Source organism: Sprattus sprattus (genome assembly GCF_963457725.1).
Source record: "Sprattus sprattus genome assembly, chromosome: 1".
NCBI classification, from domain to species: Eukaryota; Metazoa; Chordata; class Actinopteri; order Clupeiformes; family Clupeidae; genus Sprattus; species Sprattus sprattus.
The window spans coordinates 30104141-30123372 of NC_137920.1; the positions used below are offsets into that span (position 1 = coordinate 30104141).

The following is a 19232-nucleotide window of genomic DNA, read 5'->3' on the forward strand; positions in this document are numbered from 1 at the left end:
CCAATTGTTCAGACGTTACGATGACAATTGTATCAGTTACGCATAAACAAATACAAAAAACCGGTAGAATAAGCAGTGCCTTTACTGTCCATTCATTTTGAACGGCAACAAAAAAGTCATATCGCGCATGCGCACTTCGATTCTGTATTCTTTAATATGTACGTCGAAAGGCACAACTGTCCTGTGCCTTTGCACGTAAATATGTTATGCCAGTAATCATCTACGTTACGTATCAAACATGGACCAATTAAAATCGAGATATTACTGGACATTTGCGCAGCTGACGTCATTACACCAGCTAAACGTAATCCCCGCGAAAATCAAAGTAAAAATGACAACAGCGGTATCTACCGATATTGTGGAACTTAGACATTTCTCTAAACTCGACTTTAATAGAAAAAAGCAGTAACTGGCCAGAGGGAGGCCTAGTCCAACACTAAATGAACTTCTGCAGAAAAAGGGACCAAAAATTGTTGTTTCAAACGGACTGCTAGTGCTATGACAAAAAAGATTGGCATTGTGGCTGTGCTAGTCAGGTGAGTTAGAAACAATTTTGAGCTTAATTTTGCAAATTGAAGTGTGGGGTTGAATTAATGCCGACTGCAAGCCATTTGCTTTCATATTCAATTGAGCAGTGTGTGTTCTCATTGCTGCTGACTGACATACATAATTGGCCGCTGTGCAATTAAGGATAAAGATGGTTGCATTCTGATGATGGACATTAATTGGTGTGTGCGTGCGTGTGCGAGACTGAGAGTAGTAGCCTAGGCCACACGATATGTTATAGTAATTGGATTTTTTTTTAATATATCGATCGACTGTGCCTGCGTGCCGCACTTGTACCTACTGTTGTGACGTAGCCTATTAGCCTAAACAATAAAGTAATCTGGCTTTCATAACTCAGTGCCTACCCTCGTACTGACTTCACCGCACGTCACTGACATACACACACTCATACATACACAAGTAGATCAAACAGGTACAGAAACACACACATGCATGCATACCTTATTTCAAACACACGCATCCATACACAAGAAGATCAAACAGGTACAGAAACACACACATGCATGCATACCTTATTTCAAACACACGCATCCATACACAAGTAGATCAAACAGGTACAGAAACACACACATGCACGCATACCTTCATACATGTGGGAGAAGGTACTAGACACACACACATTATTTGTCATCACAAATCACTCAAAATGGCTTGTTATAGGGATTCAGTGTCTCAAAGTGTGTGTGTTTGTGTGTGTGTGTGTGTGTGTGTGTGTGTGTGTGTGCGCGTGTGTTTGTGTGTGTGTGCGTCCGTATGTGTGTAGTTCGCAGCCCAGGAGGATAAGAGGCAGAAGAATGAGCGACTCCACCAGCACCAGAAGCACGAGAACCAGATGAGAGATCTGCAGCTGCAGTGTGACGCCAACATCAGAGAGCTGCAACAGCTCCAGGTACAACACACACACACACACACACACACACACACACACACACATGCACACACACACACACACACACACACACACACACACACACACAGAGACCTGCATCTGTAATTCATCAACATTACAGTTTCAAAGCTAAGCAACGGCCTCCTAACGAGCCACACACACACACACACACACACACACACACACAAAACACACACACATACACACACGCGCACGCACGCACACACAGGCACGCACACATACACACGCACACATACACACGCACACATACAGATGCGCACGCACGCAGGCACGCATACACACTCACACACACACACACATGCTCGCACACACACATGAACACACACACACACACACAAGCACACACACATATACACACCCACACACTCACACACACACACACACACACACACACACGGACCTGCATCTGTAATGCATTCACATTACAGTTTTAAAACTATGTACACACACACACACACACACGTAGACCTGCTACACGCTGATCACCTTTACACCTGCACACACAAGGTAACACTCATTAATTGAGCTGTGCTGATGTCACTGCATATGTGTGTGTGTGCAGAATGAGAAGTGCCACCTGCTGATTGAGCACGAGACCCAGAAGCTGAAGGAGCTGGATGATGAGCACAGCCAGGAGCTCAAGGAGTGGAGAGAGAAGCTGAGGCCACGCAAGAAGGTCAGACAAGCAGAACACACACACACACACACACACACACACACACACACACACACACACACAGTGGGACTGTGTCACTAAGCTCTTCCCTCATGTTGTGCGCCCCTACACAGGCCCTGGAGGAGGAGTTTGCGCGGAAGATGCAGGAGCAGGAGGTCTTCTTCAAGATGAGCGGCGAGTCCGAGTGCCTCAACCCCTCAGCGCAGAGCCGAATCTCCAAGTTCTACCCCATCCCAAGCGTCCACTCCACGGGCTTCTAACACACACACACACACACACACACACACACACACACACACACACACACACACACACACACACACACACACACAATGGGGCATCCATACATGCACAGACTCTCTAATACACACAAACGCAGACACACACACATACTGGGGCAACAATGCCCACACACACACACACACACACACACAATGGGGCATACATACATGCACAGACTCTCTCATACCCACACGCAGACACACAAACGCAGACACACACACATACTGGGGCAGCAATGCACACTACAGGCCGCCACAGGTGGAGCTGCACCTCTGCTGCCTTGACCCCTTGACCTCTGACCCCTCTCCACCCAGTAACTGTGAGGTGACAGAAGAAGGAACTACTCTTTAGGATTTTACTCGTTCCCACTCTTTCACACTGATTCGTTTTCTCTCTGTCCATCTCATATTCTCTCACTCTCTCTCTCTCTCTCTCTCTCTCTCTCTCTATCTCTGTCTCTCTCTGTCTCTGTCTCTGTACCCCTCTCCCTATTATTCTATATTTTTATTTCTGTTTATTTTCCTTCTCTTTTTTTTTGTGAGACACTCCACACATTAAATTGACAGCATTGGTATTTGATAATGGTTACAAAGATTCACTCTTATTTTGTTCTTAACACACAAAACAATCCTAGTGCCTAAACAAAATGAAATCGATTTTTATAAGGGTTGGTGGAGAAAGTAAACTGCTGCTGAATTATTGTTTTTACTCCAGGTTCTTTGCACTAAAAGAAAAAACTGTAATTGCTGTAGCGCCCACTTGTAGCCTCTCCTTAAAATGGTAATTATGGTTCAGACGCAACAGTAGCAGCTTAAGCCCGCTAGTACCTCAGCCACAGTAGCAAATGATGAGCACAAACCAAAACATACAAAAAATAAATAAATACATTATAAATAGTCATTCATTTTGTAACCAGTGCAGCCCCTAATCATCGAACAAATTTCGAGGTGGAAGAAGTTGGCACATCTCAATAGCACAGAGGGGGGTGAGTGCAGGTTATTCTGCAGTCTGAACAAATCTGAAGAAATCCATTAAGGTCCTGATGAAGCATATCTTTTTGTAGTAGGCAAGAATAAAAAATAAAAAGCTGTCTGCTTGCTGTAGTGCCTTGATTGAATTCTGTTTGGTTCCCCCGCGGAGGTTCCGCATCTCGAGGTCAGAGTGAGGTCACTTGCCTTCTCTTGTCCTCGTTCTCAGTGATGACTTTTTTTTTTTTTTTGGTTTTCCGATGAATGATGGATTTGGTCATACTCAATGAAGGGTTATTACTTTGTTTTGTTTTTTCCTCACATATTGATATGCAAGAATTTTACAGCCTATTGGTTTTTTTTTGTGGTTTTTCTTTTGGTTGTGACTGTGGTGTGGATTTGTGTATTTGTTTTCGTTGTTGCTGCTGTTGATGAAGCTAAGAATTTGCAGCACACTATTCTTTTTGTTGTCGTTTCAAGTACATCGGCAGAATATCAACAACATATTAGCATTCGTCACTACCAAATACCCCAATCATAAGAAGCATGCTTTTGAGTGTGTTTGTTTCTGTTTATAATCAGAGAAGTACCTTAAGCGATGTTTTTTTTTGTTTTTTTTTTGCAACAATGACTAGTTTACTCCTTTTAAAACAATGACTAGTTTACCTTTTTTTACTGTGTTAGTTGATTCTGATTACGTATCACTGCAGGAGGATGAAAATTTCCTCTGTCTTGTTGTTTTTCTTGCCTCATCTCAAAACTGCAGATATACTTCAGACAGACATGCAGTGTTTCTAATTGACGGACAGTTTAATGTCATCCATTTATACTCTCTGTGGTAATCGGTTTTTAGCTACATTGTAGTGGAAGCTTCTTCAGCTGTTATTGTTTTTTTACACTACTCTGGAAGTACTTGCATTTAACTTTACTCTAAACTGTAAATGCAGTGGAAATACAGGACGGCTCTGGTAAGCGCAAGCACTTGTTGGAGGGACTCCTATTAGCCTTGGCTATTAATGTGAACTGCTACAACAAGGGTCAAATCGATATATATGAAGAAGTGCTGAGCACCTTTTTGGACATCTGAAGAATTTCTGCAAGTGGATATTTAAAGAATCCTATCTAGACGCAAGATCATAAGCATACTAGAATAACTTGGATTATGTTTTGTTGTTTTCCCACATCAACTTGTATTTGAAATGTAAGCAAATCTTGCTGTGTACTATTTTCGTCGTTTTGACTCCATGCAGTGGATGCCAGTCATAAAAATTTGGAGCAAACCTCCGGATTGCATTTTTAAATATTGTCTGTCCCAATGTAAGACATGATGTCTTTGCAAAAGATCAGGTTGTCATGGTTTTTTGAAGAAGCCACCAATTTAGTGTAATTAAATTGTTTCCTGTAAATAATAAATGATGTCAGCGTCTTTGTGTTGTCTGTGGCGCCATTTATCTTATTTACATAATAGTGACAGAAATATGGTTAAAAAAAAAACTATTCTGAAATTGATTGGTGTTCACTACCTTTTTTGCCAGAATCAAGAACAACATCTCTTAGTCTTTTCATTTTCTCATTTTTAGCTAGGTGGAAGACCAACTTCATTCAGTTGTTTTCTGATGATTTTGTATGATTGTCATAACTCAATGGTAATTATTTGATTAATGGATTCCTAAAAATAAAACAAAAAATATACAGACAATTCATTTTGAAACAGTTTAACTAATGAAAAATAAACTGGTGGAAACATTTCCAGGTGTACGTTGGCAGGAATGGGTGGTCAAGATTTGGAAAATTTAAAGGAATCAGAGGAGAAAACATTTGGTGTAACGCATTCCGTTCCTGAGATAGAGCAAAAACATACATTTGCTTAGTGAGGCGCCCAGAAAGTGGCTCATGGGTAATGGCTAAGACGCAATGATTTAGAATGTATGTACAAGATTTGGTGCGTATTTTTTGTTGCTATACCCATCTCTTTTTCCAGAAGAAAAACAAATATAAGAAAATCCGAACGAACAAACTTAATAGGGATCCAGCAGATTATCTGCGTGGACCCCTGTAGAAACTGATAATGTAATAATTTCCCGATAATGTAATAACTCCCGATAATGTAATACAAATTCCTTCATAAGTCCCTAAAACATGTAATAAAACCTGATAATGTAATAACACCCCGATAATGTAATAAAGTGCATTTCCCAATAATTTTGCAGAACCTGATAATGTAATAATTACCTGATATTGTAATAACTTTGGTTGGTGCTGTAGCATCAGGTCTCCAGTTTCAGAGGTCCAAACAGTGAAGCTGTCCAGAGACCTGCTGCTTCACCATTAGCAGATACAGTATATATTTTATAAGATTGCACAATGAATGCACAATTTTTACAATGGTGAAAGGGATATTCAGTGGTAATCAACTAATAGAGAAAAAATAAGAACATTTTGGTATGTTATAGACCGGCAGCTAATGGTCACATACAACATTGAGTTTCTAAGTCCTCATTGATCATCAATAGCTGACATTTCGCTATTTGATTTATATCAAATTCTCTTTAGATTTTGTGTGGCAATGTCCCTTAAAAATTACACTATATACTGCAAAACATCATGCAACATGCATTTCCTCTACTTTCCTCAGCTTCTTGCTGTACAGGTTTGGCTTGCGAGGCTAAAGGCCTATACCATTGGGATCAAAATATGAGCAAAACAATAGTGGGTGGTTGTCTACACAGCATCACTACTTGGTCTGAATAACTGGTGTCCCAACATTTCAGCACTGACCAAAGTTTTTACAATATCAGGAATTTATTACATTATCAGGTTCTGCAAAATTGAGGCTAACCTGATAAGGTAATAACTTCCAATTAATGTAACATTTTATTACATTATTGGTATGGCGATTGTTACATTATTGGGAAATGCACTTTATTACATTATTTGGATATTATTACATTATCAGGTTTTATTACATCTTTTAGGGACTTATGAGGGATTTTTTTATTACATTATCAGGGTTATTACGTTATCAGGAAATTATTACTTTATCAGGTTCTACAACCCCTAATTAGTATACAAGAACACTTGAGAGACATGCAGTTTTTATCATAGAAACTACGCTTTATTGTGTGGAGTGTAAACATTCAGGGAACGTTTTGACAGTATTAAAACAGGTGATATACGTATCCTTAGTCTTACTTGTCCCTACACCTGTATTTTAATTGTAGTCAGCATCTTCTGCCCAATGCTGGTCTATCACTAAACTGCCAACTCCAAATGAAGCGAGTAAAAATATATATATTTTTATAAAAACACCCCACATTCAAACACAGTATGACAAGTCCCCCTTGCAAGATGCAAGAAAATTGAACTTTAAAATCATTTATACAAAAAAATCAATTCTGTAATGAAAACTGCTCGAAAAGAAAGACGAGCACTATGCAATTAATGCCATGAATACAACATCTGCCTCTTAACACACAAAATCATTTTTATGCTGAATTGTTAATACGCATTACTTATTCCTTATTATTATTTTTTTAAGGTATATTATTGTTATTGGTCATTTGATGAGTCAGAGCATCATTACTTCGAGTGTGATTAACCACCACATACTGGCTAAGATCCTAAAATCATATTCTAAAATGACTGCAGACAAAGAGCGGCTGGGTTATGATAATCTTGCGGTAGTATGAAGGCCAATTCATACCAGAGATTTGCGTCAAGATGAAACCGTTGCAGAACGTCGCAAAGCAGAGTTGCTGTGGTGTGAACTAAAGTGTTATTTCACCCACTGCATAATTTAGAAAAAGGCTAAAAGGTGGGCAAGGGGCTGAGAGTGGGATTGAGTCTCAATCGGCAGGGGCAGATTTGTCAGCATTAACCTTGCAAGGTTCAGGGTGATTGTTGGTCTTGCTGTTGCAGTCTGACCTCCACTGTTTTACAACGTTTTGTTTGCTGGTGTCACGTAGTTGTAGCTTGTCTCTTCGCAAATCTTTGGTCTGAGCTGGCCTGAAGGTGATTAGGCTCTAGTGCTTCGCCGTCTCCTGTGTTTTACCCATGCAGCCTCGCCTGATTGAGAACAAAAAACACAAGAAGTCCAGAATTCACAACCAGTTTCAATACTCAAGTCATCTTTTCACCTTTTCATACTTGCATGCATACAAATTAACTGGAGAGGAGAGATGCATACATTTCCACAGCTATAAATGCTTTATAGATGTGTTATATATCATATATACCTATAACTGACCCCTGTGTTCAGGAACGGCATGGTGAAAAATCTCACAAGGTGGGACATGCTATTACAGAGTGTAAGTTGCAATCACTAAAGCGCTTTCCCCTTGGAACTGAATGGTCAACGGTGAATTAGCTTAGCAAATGTTCAGAGTTCACTACTCTCCCCCATGAGGTAAATGTATGTTAAAGCTTCATGCAGTCCTACTCCCGTAAACCAAATCATGAAATCATTTATTAAAAGTGATAATTAACCAGACATTAACTTCAGACCATATGAATGCTCATGTAAGACAGTAATTACCTTTCTCCCCTTGAGGCCCTTGAGGTCCTGTCGCTCCTGGGAAGCCTTGTTCCCCTGTCATTAGAGAGATTATGATAGTTAGATAACAGTCATATGCACGTGGGAACCAGCAATGTTATCCCACTGTAATTGTGTAGTTCCAAATGGCAATATGTGTACTCTTGTTAGTGAGATTCATACAATGGCATTTTGTCCAAGCAGGGTAAGGGTGAATAATCTGTCTCATGGACTAGTCATCCATTGCTTTCCTTACGATTAAGTTAACAGTTGTTTTGTGTGTGTGTGCAAACAACAAAGGTACCATTAAGCACTGTTTGAGAGTAAGTTCTTTATATGGTGGAGGTTGTTAAAAAGTCATCATTGTGTTCAGTACCTGTCGGGCCTGGGTGTCCTGTCTCGCCCTTCTGCCCTGGTCTACCAGGAGGACCAGTGAGACCCCCGAGAGCTGTGGAGGACAGGACATACCGCAGTGACATTTATATTTTGTCATTTAGCAGACGCTTTTATGTTTTATCCAAAGCGACTTACAAGGATGTACTGTATCTACATTTTACATTTGCACTGATGGCACACTGCACATCAGGAGCAATTAGGGGTTCAGTGTCCTGCTCAAGGACTCTTCGACAGTGAGGAAACAAACTAGCAACCTTCTTATTACTAAACGACTTCTCTACCTCCTGAACTACTGTCGCCACACGTCTCAGTGCCTAGGTTGAAGTAGCAGCATACAGAGCTTTTAGGCAAAGCAGTTTACTTTTCCTCATGCCAAAGCATGAAGGTTCCCAGTGCACCAGGAGGCCTACTGACGTCATTACTTTCAATGCCCTGTTCTAAGGGCTACGCACTATATAAGTACTGGCAGCCATGTAGCAACCGGGGAGCTATCTGGTGTGGGTCACTTACCCCTCATGTGGTTCATGAGCTCTGTGATGTTCGGGTCGGAACCAGGTGGGCCTGGGGGACCTGGGAGTCCTGGAGGTCCCTGCACGATCCGTGAGCGATCTTCCAACTCGTCCTGCAGCATGCCATGAGCTAAAGGTGTGAAAGGAGCGAGTTAGGGCGGGAAAATCATGAATCATCTCATCACCCTTAAATGAAAACACAATAAAGTCTCACATTTGATGTAGTCCGTCACTCTTAGAGCCACATCGGGGTAGTCTACGGTATGAGGCCCTCGGTTGAAGTGGGCTCGGCGGGATCCAGCGTCAGCTTGCTCTCCCTTGGGCCCCTGGGGGCCGGCAGGACCGGGAGGCCCTGGTGGTCCAGCCAAGGCGCCACTAAACTTATGACCTGCAGGTCAACACATTTACATTAATTCCTTTTTAGTCATCTTTTATCCAAAGTGACGTATAAAGGAGAGAACAATCAAGCTACGAGCAAGAGAGACCTAGTGTAACAATAAATACTGCTTTACATAAGAAATAAAAAAGTGCAGGAATGTTACTACTGTAAGTGCAAGTTGAGTTTAGTAAGAGAAGATAGCATTAGAGGAAGGATAAGGAGAGGTAGAGGAAGGGAGAGGAAGTGCAAGTGAGGAAAGGAGGTGCTCCTTTAATAAGGAATAATCAGGGACAAGCACTCATTGTAAAGGCCTTCAACAAAGTGAATTTGGGTGGAAACATTGACTGGGTGAACCACAGAGATGGGGGACCACGTACTGTTGAAGTACTTCTCGATCTCGGTCTGAATGCCCAGGTATTCGTTTGAGGCGTAAGACACCAGTCCTTGGCTCTCTGAGCCGGGCGGCCCCTGAGGTCCGGGTGGCCCCGGAGGGCCAGGGAATCCCCTAAAACCAACAGCTAAGGAACAGAAGCAGGGGAAAAGCAGGTCAGTCAGAACTATTAACATGAATCATAATTAACCAATAAAATAGATACTCTAAGGACTGAGAAGGGGATCCTTCTACGTAATTCATTAGTTCAGGCTGTACAGATCTTCTGTTGAATCACGTTTAAAATGCCATAATGTCGGTTAGGTTTTAGTGAAAATCAATAACCTTGGCCAGTTGTCACCATGACATCAAAAGGATTATGCTACTACCTCAGAGAGTAGTGGTCCATCTCATTAATTTTTGTTATTGAGTTATGATTAACTATGGCTGAAACATTTCTGAAATGGTATAATTTCCTTTGTACCAAAGGAAATGGACTCCTCTGAAATAGGCCAATTCCGAACCATTTCTCTCCTGAGCGTGGAATGCAAAATATTCTTCTCAGTCCTGGCACGGAGGCTGACCATGTACATGATTAAGAATAAGTATGTCGACACCTCAATCCAAAAAGGAGGCATCCCAGGCTCCCCTGGATGTTTGGAGCACACAAGCATCCTCAGCCAGCTGATCCGTGAGGCCAAGGAAAGCAAAGGAGACCTAACAGTCGTCTGGCTCGACTTGGCCAACGCATATGGTTCAATACCTCACAACCTCATCAACACAGCAATGGAGCATTACCATATCCCCCAACACATCAGGGGAATGATCACCACCTACTTCAGTGGATTCAAATTACGGTTCCAGACCACCCAGTTTACAACACAGTGGCAGGACCTGGAAAAGGGGATCGTAACGGGCTGCACCATCTCCCCCATCTTGTTTGTTATGGGAATGAACCTTCTCATAACAGCGGCAGTGAAGGAATCCAGAGGGCCGATAATGGAGTCTGGCATTCGCCAACCTCCACTTAGAGGCTTTATGGATGACCTTACCATCACAACTGCAACCCATGTGCAAACAAGGTGGATCCTGAAGGCACTCGACGACGTGGCAACGTGGGCTCGAATGAAGTTCAAGCCAAAGAAGTCGAGAAGCTTGGTGATCAGGAATGGTAAGGTAACAAACAGGTTCCAACTTCAAATCCAGGGGGAACTCATACCACCGATTGAGGATAACCCAATAAAATGCCTGGGCAAGTGGTACGACTCGTCACTCAAGGACAAAGCCAGTGTTTTAAGGACCGAGAAGCAGGCAGAAGAGTGGCTGCTGAAGATTGAGAGCTCAGGCCTACCAGGCAAGTTCAAGACCTGGCTGTTCCAGCATGGCCTGCTTCCAAGACTTCTGTGGCTCCTGACGATTTACGAGATTCCTATGACAGCGGTTGAAGGAATTGAGAGGAAAGTGAACAAACATCTTCGCAAGTGGCTTGGTATTCCACCAAGCTTCACGTCAGTAGGGCTGTACATCAGGTCAGGACAGCTACAGCTACCCCTATCATCGGTGGTCGAGGAGTTCAAGGTGGCAAAGTGCAGGATAGTGATGATGCTCAGAGATTCCACCGACAAGATGGTTAGAGGCGCAGGTGTCACCACAAGATCTGGGCGCAAATGGGCGGCAGCCACACAAGTGGAACAGGCAGAAAGCCGGCTGAAGTTGAAGGACATCATCGGGAACCCGTGCACTGGGCGGCAGGGACTAGGGTCCACCCATTTCCAACAATGGACGAAAGCCGACCCAAGGCAGAGGAGAGACATGGTCCAAGCCGAGGTCCAGCAGCTAGAGGAGGAGGGGAGATGGTCTAAGGCTGTGGAGCTTGGTGTTCAAGGAGCCTGGACGAAGTGGGAACTTCCAAAGCGCAAGATCACCTGGCCTGAACTCTGGAGACTGGAGCCTTTCCGAATCTCGTTCTTGCTCCGCTCAGTGTACGACACCCTTCCAACTCCAACAAACCTGTACAGGTGGGGAATGAGGGAGGACCCACAGTGCAGGTTATGTGGGGTGAGAGGAACAATGGCGCATATTCTGGCAGGATGTAAGACTGCTCTTAGCCAGGGGAGATACCGTTGGCGCCACGACAAGGTCCTCAGAGCACTGGCCGACATCTTGGAGCAGGAGAGACGGAAAAAGCACCAACCTCAGTCGAGACCAACACCATCCATCCAGTTCATCAGGGAGGGGGAGAAACCATCATCCTCCAAGAAGACCAAGAAGGGCCTACTGCAGACAGCACCATCATGGGAGATGAGGGTGGACCTGGGAAGGAAACTACACTTTCCCCAGGTCGTCCAAACTTCCCTGAGGCCTGACATGGTCATTTGGTCAGAAGTGGCCAAGAAGATCATCCTGATCGAACTAACTGTCCCGTGGGAAGAAGGATGCGGTGAAGCCTACGAGAGGAAAGCCACTAAGTACCAGGACCTGGTCCAACAATGCAGGGACAAGGGATGGCAGGCCTGGCTATTCCCAGTAGAGGTCGGATGCAGGGGCTTCCCGGCACAGTCTGTGTGGAACACGCTCACAGCGCTGGGAATAAAAGGAAGGGATAGGAAGACAGCTGCCCGTAGGTTGGGGGAAGCCGCAGAGAGAGCCTCTTGCTGGCTCTGGAATAGGAGGGAGGAGTTAAGCTGGGGACCAGGAGAAGGTGGGCAGTGACTGGCCATCACTGCCGACCCGCCAACTTGAGGGCGTTGTGGTTCAGGGTCGAAACGTCCAATGAAAGTTGGTCACCACCTGATGACATCTTCTCCTGGTCAAAAGCTACAGTCACTTCCTAAGTGACTTTAGGAGTTAGCACTTTATTGTGTATAATATAGCCTTCTCTGCAACTGACCAAAGGAATAAGAGCAAGTCATTTAAGCTCTGAGCAATATTATCTCCTAATGTTAGCAATAGTAAGATTGTTGTGGAGGTTGTATCAACACTGTCAGAGAAGATACACTTACTGGTCAGATAGTCTCGAATGTTCTCCATGTCTGTGGAACCCTGGCCAGGAAGTCCTGGTGACCCAGGAAGCCCAGGAGGTCCAACTGGGCCTTGGGGTCCTTGAAGGTTCTGGAACTCTGAGTCTATAAATCAAACCAGCAATGTTATCCACTGTCTCAACTTCAACAGAACATCATATAAGCCAGGAGAAGAGCGGTACTTGTCATGAATGTCAGAGTACCGGGCTTGTCATATCATAAATGAAGCCACACCTCAGTAACTAATATTTAGTTATATCTGTTCAATATGGCTTCAGTTATGTGGCTTGTACATGTAGCTAGAGTGCTAGACAAAACCATTTGTTGCTGTTTTATGTATAAGGAACTTGTTAACCTACTGGATCTGTGGCAAAGCTATTTTCAGCATTACATTGGTACCTATTCCAGCAAGGTCCAGCAGAATGTTCCATCAGAATGTACTAAAAAACTTGGTACACGTGTTTCATTGAGAGGTAAGTGTGTGTGGCTCTTACTCCGCAACAGGGTAGAGAGATCAAGTATGGTTTGTCCAGGCGCTCCCGGAGGACCTGGTGGCCCTGGAGGTCCTGGCCTCCCACCCAGTCCACGCTCTGCCCACACACATAACACCCATATCAGTGGTCACAGCCAACAGAAGTCTACCGCACAGCCAACATGCACATTTTATCATTCCAAAGGGATTGACCCTGTTACATTAAACGGTGCAATGCTGCGATTTGGGGTGGAGCAACTTGAGTTGCACAAAAGCACATCAATGGAGAACTGGATCGTCAAAGGATCCCTTAACGTTTTTTAGGTAGGAAACTTCAACTTGGTGTCTCTGTCACAAATAAGGTGTACTATAGTATTGAGTACAGGGTACAAGGTTTTGGGGAAAGTATGGGTGGAGCCTATTTGACTGACAGCAGCACTAACCATTCATCATGCTGAGGACACGGGCAGCCACTTCCTGTGGGTCAGGTGCTCCATAGGAACCAGCACCAGGTGCAGCAGGGGTACCAGGCAGACCAGGGGCACCAGGCGGACCAATCAAAAACCTCCTCACATCTTCTCCTGCACCAAGCAAAGACAGTCAGACACAGTCAGACATGCCAAGAGAATATGCAGCACAACGGCATATAGACTAGACTGGAATAGAATGGACTAGACTAAACTAGACTAATCTGGACCAGACTTCCTCTCTGTTACTGTACACTGGGTGTTAACATCAAGTCGAGGTAAATCATGAGCATGGCAACTCTTTGCAATGTTGTTCAGAATACACAATGGTTGAAGTAAACACCTGTACTCCACTAAAGACTACAATAGGTATAAGGTCCAGTTCCTCCCACTCACACCCCTACTAGCCTTTGTCCTTTGCATTGAGTAGGTAACATGCTTTCACGATGACTGTCAAAACCAGACGGCCACACCACACGTACTCTGCATAATGGACATGATGTCGTTGATGGATGGACTGCTTCCACCACCAGGCCCTCCAGGTGCTCCAGGCCCTCCAGGTGCTCCAGGCGCTCCGGGGCTTCCAGGAACCCCTGGGGGACCAGGTGGACCACCAGTGCTTGCCCCTGACACCCCAAAACAAAGAGTCATAACATCATACACATCCCCTCATAAGACTGAAGGCATACAGACAGGAAGATGAATTAAACTTGCATTTTGAGGAAAGTACATACGAAGGTATTGTTACATAACAGGCGAAAATATGGTACCAACAGGGACTGTGATCAAAACAAAACTAGTCACTACTGATCTGACTAACACCCAATTCAAGAATGAATACAGAGCACATTTGTTTGCAGAGGAAATCAAATATAAAATAAAATATAACACATTTCTCTTTTGCACTTGAGATGTTGATTTAATCCTTATGGGAATGCACAACAGCAGGCCTCAGCTGATACTGTGTTTCTAACAATTTTGACACATTTCACTAGAAGAACAGAAGTCAACAAAAACGTAGCCCTCCATTGAATCGTGTTAGAAGTCAACAAAACTTAGCCCTCCATTGAATCGTGTTAGAGGTTTTAATAGCTGACAGTAGCTTCAGTCCTACTTTGAACGTAGTCAAGGACGCGTGCAGCTACTTCCTCCACTGAGGTGTCTGCAGAAGAACCAGGAGCTCCAGGGTATCCAGCAGGGCCGGCAGGGCCGGGGGCACCGGGGGGCCCCGCCAGGTAGTTCCTAATCCCGTCACCTGACAGAAACACATCACCAGGACATCAGCAGCGCAGACATAAACACAGTGAGACCTATTGGGAGCACTGCCCAGGGTCAATCATTTAGTGAAGAAATGAGTTCATTTAACTAGCTGATTTAGCAACACATTCGTTAATTTTGTTCATTTAAGTAGCTAATTTAGCAACAAATTAGTTAACGTGGTTAATTTATCAGTCATTGAGTTCACGCAAGTAGTTAATTAGCCCTTAAAAATAAAAAAGGGTTCTTGCATTTCAATTCCACATATTTGTTCATTATATGACTGGACATTGCCCTCTGTTAGTGGGGCAAAAAGGGCAGATGTGAGTACATGCCACTCACTCTGGAGGTATTCCGCTATTTGTTGGCCAACAGATCCAGAGTGTGTCAGACCCGGAGGCCCTTGTGACCCTGGTGACCCTGGGGTGCCAGGAGGACCTGCGGACCCTGGTGACCCTGGGGTGCCAGGAGGACCTGGTGACCCTGGTGCTGGTGACCCTGGGGTGCCAGGAGGACCTGGTGGGCCGGGTATGGGTGATTCTTGATCTGAGGGAGAAAGAAAGACGGGGGGGAAGAGAGAAAAAGTGGTGAGACGAAGAAATACAGAGCCTTGTATAAAAAGGCCGTAGCACAGAAGGTGAGGTGGTACACTTCTAAAGTGTTCCTGAGGGAACTTACTGCTTGAATAACCAGGGATTCCAGGGGAACCGGGAATACCAGCTTCACCTGGTGTGCCAAGACAATGAGGAACAGATTTAGGAACGACAAGAGAAAGAAGATCAGAATGAGATCAGAAAAGGTCAAAGAAGAGGAGGACTCGTCAAAGACAAATGGGAGAAACAAGCAAGCGAGAGAGAGAGAGAGAGAGAGTTGGGAGATCAGAATGTTCAAAATAAAAACTATTCCTCTAAGCTTTCATTTTCAAAACTTCTTGAGATATGCGTGTTACATTCTTATACAGACACACAGGACATGAAACCACTGACCTCTAGGACCCTGTGGGCCTTCTGGACCGTCCGGTCCCTCCGGTCCCTGAGGTCCCTCTGCGCCCTCTGAGCCCTCTGAGCCTTGGGCTCCTGGGAGTCCTGGAGGTCCAGGCTGCCCAGGGACACCTGCATGAAATAAAGACCCGTGCACTCAAGAGACGGTTTACAATTAAAGACATTTGGGCTCCTTTCTACAGCGGAGAAAAACTATTTTGGACAACGAGGCATGATGGTGTTTCATGAAAAGCAGCCATACAACTAAATGCATTGCTTTGATTCTTCCCTCCATCCACACACATGAATAAGATTAATTCTAAGTCACTCACCAAGGCCTGGCTCTCCTGTGAATGAAGGAGATCAAAACAGTCAATCAGTAAAAAGCAATCAAACAGCACATTAAAGACGAAAAAACAGGCTTCTCATTAAATGTGTTGTGCTGGGCAAAGACAAATAATTGCAACTATGAGGTAGACAATGCCAGTGTAAACTACTGCACCTGTACAAAGAGGGTGATATAAATTATGTCTATTTAAATCCCAAACCTGGTCCCTGGTAGTATGAATCACTTGGCTTACCCCTGTATCCCTGTATGCCATCCTCGCCTGCGCAAGAGAGCAGAATGTATGATTGCAATGCAATCGACATCATTGTTCAATGCAATCAATGACAAAACACACCAACACAGAATAGGCAGAATCAGGGAATATTGTTTGCAAGTGGCTCTCTATCGCTGATGAATTCATGGAACCATATAGCCTGACGATGTCATACTCATAATTCTAGTCAGAATATGAGTCTGATGCTGAGCCATTGGGCTGTGATTATGGGGCGTGTTTCAACGAACCAAGAAAAAAAATGCCTCTTCGCTCAATTGGATACCTACAACTAATCAGAGCAACATAGTATGACCATCTGATACATTAAAACTTTTACCGGATCCCGTAAGAAGGACGGCAAAAACATATTTTCGATTGACAAATGCCTTGATCGCGTTTCTCTGTTCCTCTTTCAAAATGAATGCGCTATCAATATCTGTGAGATATGCCTGCTCACGTACTTATTAGCAGCAAGGCTATAGCTAGCTACCATTTGTTTCAATGGATTTTTTTGTCTACGCGTTAGCATAACCTATCAATAATGGTCTAGAGTGCTTCAGTTAAGACCTACAATCCTCGTCAACATTCGTGTTGCACATACACAACTAACCGAGTCAATGTAGACATAAAAAAGTCGTGTAGATAGCTTAAATCATATATAATATGTCCCACTAAGCTCCCGAGACGGTGCCATCTTTGTTCGCTGTATATTCTATCTATCTAATCAACTCAAGCGTTGGTTGGTCATCTGTCCATCAACGTATAAAGCCCGCCCTTACAATTTGATTGGTTAGATCACTTTTCCGAGACGTTGAATCTCTCCCAACTAGCTCAAGTCCAGACTGAATCTCCCAGACCAAAAATGTTGTGGGCGGAGTTCAGGCTGGTATCCAGGCTAGGAACCATATGCATTACACTATAATCTTAAATGTTATTGTTAATGTTATAAAAAAAAATTGCAATTCCTATCTCGCTAGTGCTTTAGCGGGATTACACTGGGATTACGGCTTCTCAGTCTCTCTCTGTAACTTTTGTTACATAAGAACCGTTAACCATTCATACGTCCACTGATCTGGAAGGTTCCACATTGCTGAAAGATACATTGCTCAGATATACGTACTTCTTATAGAACACCTTCATTCCAAAACACATTTTCTATGGATTTTGTGATCTCAAAAATAGAAGACGTATGCTTATAATTTGTTTCCCCTCAAAAACAGGAGAATTACTACAGATCTTATTCTATTTCTTTTTACAGTAATAGGTGTCCCAGTCAGATTTCACATTTCATAAGAGCATAAATCTTAAACAGGGAATGTGTGATTGTGATGAGACTTACCTGGCGCTCCCTTTGGCCCTGGTGGACCAGGTGGACCAGGAGGTCCTGAAAAAAAAAACGATCAGATAAAAAAAACATCTTTTAACCACTAGACACCACCACCTACACACACACACACACACACACACACACACACACACACACACACACACCAAACAAAACTGTAGTAAAAGCAAACGGATAGTGTGGGAGAGAGAGAGAGTGTGAGAGAGAGAGAGCACCCTTTCAGGATGATATTGCTCACCTTGCGCAAAGGTTCCTGGTACACCTATTTTGCCAGGGGGACCAGGTAATCCAACACCTGTGAATTACAGCAGTGACGATGTGACACACAGCTCACACAGACCAATCAAACCAGTGTTTTATGACAATCATCTGGACTTTGTTACGAGCCTCATCGATCATCCAGGGAGACGAGCTAGTGAGCTGTTAGCTTGTGACCTGTTAGCTAGTGAGCTGTTAGCTAGTGACCTGTTAGCTAGTGAGCTGTTATCTAGTGAGCTGTTAGCTAGTGAGCTGTTAGCTAGTGACCTGTTAGCTAGTCAGCTGTTAGCTATTGACCTGTTAGCTAGTGAGCTGTTAGCTAGTGACCTGTTAGCTAGTGAGCTGTTAGCTAGTGAGCTGTTAGCTAGTGAGCTGTTAGCTAGTGAGCTGTTAGCTAGTGACCTGTTAGCTAGTGAGCTGTGAGCTAGTGACCTATTAGCTAGTGAGCTGTTAGCTAGTGACCTGTTAGCTAATAAGCTGTTAGCAGGTGAGCTGTTAACTCACTTTCCAGCTGGAGTGAAAATTCGATTGATTGTAATTTCATTCTCAGAGTATGAACAATTGTAACATTGATCTGTAATTGGCTTTTTGTTTAAGTGTGTCTCATGACTGTTTACATCCTGCCTGCTTACCTTTCTCTCCTGGTGGCCCAGCAAGTCCAGGAGGACCTGCTTTACCCTCACCTGATACAAATAAGACAAAACAGGTAAGTCCACAGGTCCACAAATAGTCTGACTATGTGACAATCAGCACAACAGTACTTGTCCATTCATTCTATAGAAACACACATATTGTACATTATTGTATTCATTGGTTATGTGGGAGGTCAACATGACCTGTAGCGATTTTACCTGGAGTACCAGGTGGGCCTGCGGTGCCAGGTGGGCCTGGAGGTCCAGGGGGCCCTGGTGGGCCAGGAACAGGTGTAGCCTCTTGTTCTGGTGGGATCCAGAGAAGATATTTGTCTTAAGGGGACAAAAGCCTGTATAATTGTACTACAGGCCACTTTGTATATGATTGTAGGAGTAAACACAAAGTCAGCTCTTGGAGCTCAATGACCTCAAGTGTGTTGCACACAACACATTTATAACTTTGTTCCATAACACTACTTTGAAGAAGCCTTCCTTCACTCTGAGAAATCTGAGAAAAAAATGTAAATCAGCTCAAGCAAGCACAGCGTGATATGGGAATGTGTAGTACAGTCCAATTAAAGGCATACGCTGTATTGTAGTGTGGTGTGGTA

General features: G+C 43.8%; 1 protein-coding gene and 1 long non-coding RNA gene across 3 annotated transcripts in view; one reads left to right on the plus strand and one right to left on the minus strand.

Moving 5' to 3' along the window:
• The window catches only part of slkb (STE20-like kinase b), a 35262-nt gene extending 30501 nt beyond the window's left edge, over nucleotides 1–4761 (plus strand). For both annotated transcript variants that reach the window (XM_080847296.1, XM_080847297.1), the window contains exons 16-18: nucleotides 1331–1456; nucleotides 2040–2153; nucleotides 2267–4761. In XM_080847296.1, the coding sequence (XP_080703422.1) occupies nucleotides 1331–1456; nucleotides 2040–2153; nucleotides 2267–2413 (387 nt within the window). In that variant the 3' untranslated portion in view covers nucleotides 2414–4761. The remainder of the gene's footprint in view (nucleotides 1–1330; nucleotides 1457–2039; nucleotides 2154–2266) is intronic.
• A 2611-nt stretch (nucleotides 4762–7372) lies between these two features.
• LOC308372276 lies at nucleotides 7373–8369 on the minus strand. The gene is made up of 3 exons (XR_013968821.1): nucleotides 8311–8369; nucleotides 7938–7991; nucleotides 7373–7468 (listed from the first exon to the last, which is right to left on the minus strand). It is a non-coding gene; the product is annotated as an uncharacterized lncRNA (long non-coding RNA).
• Nucleotides 8370–19232: the final 10863 nt, after the last annotated feature.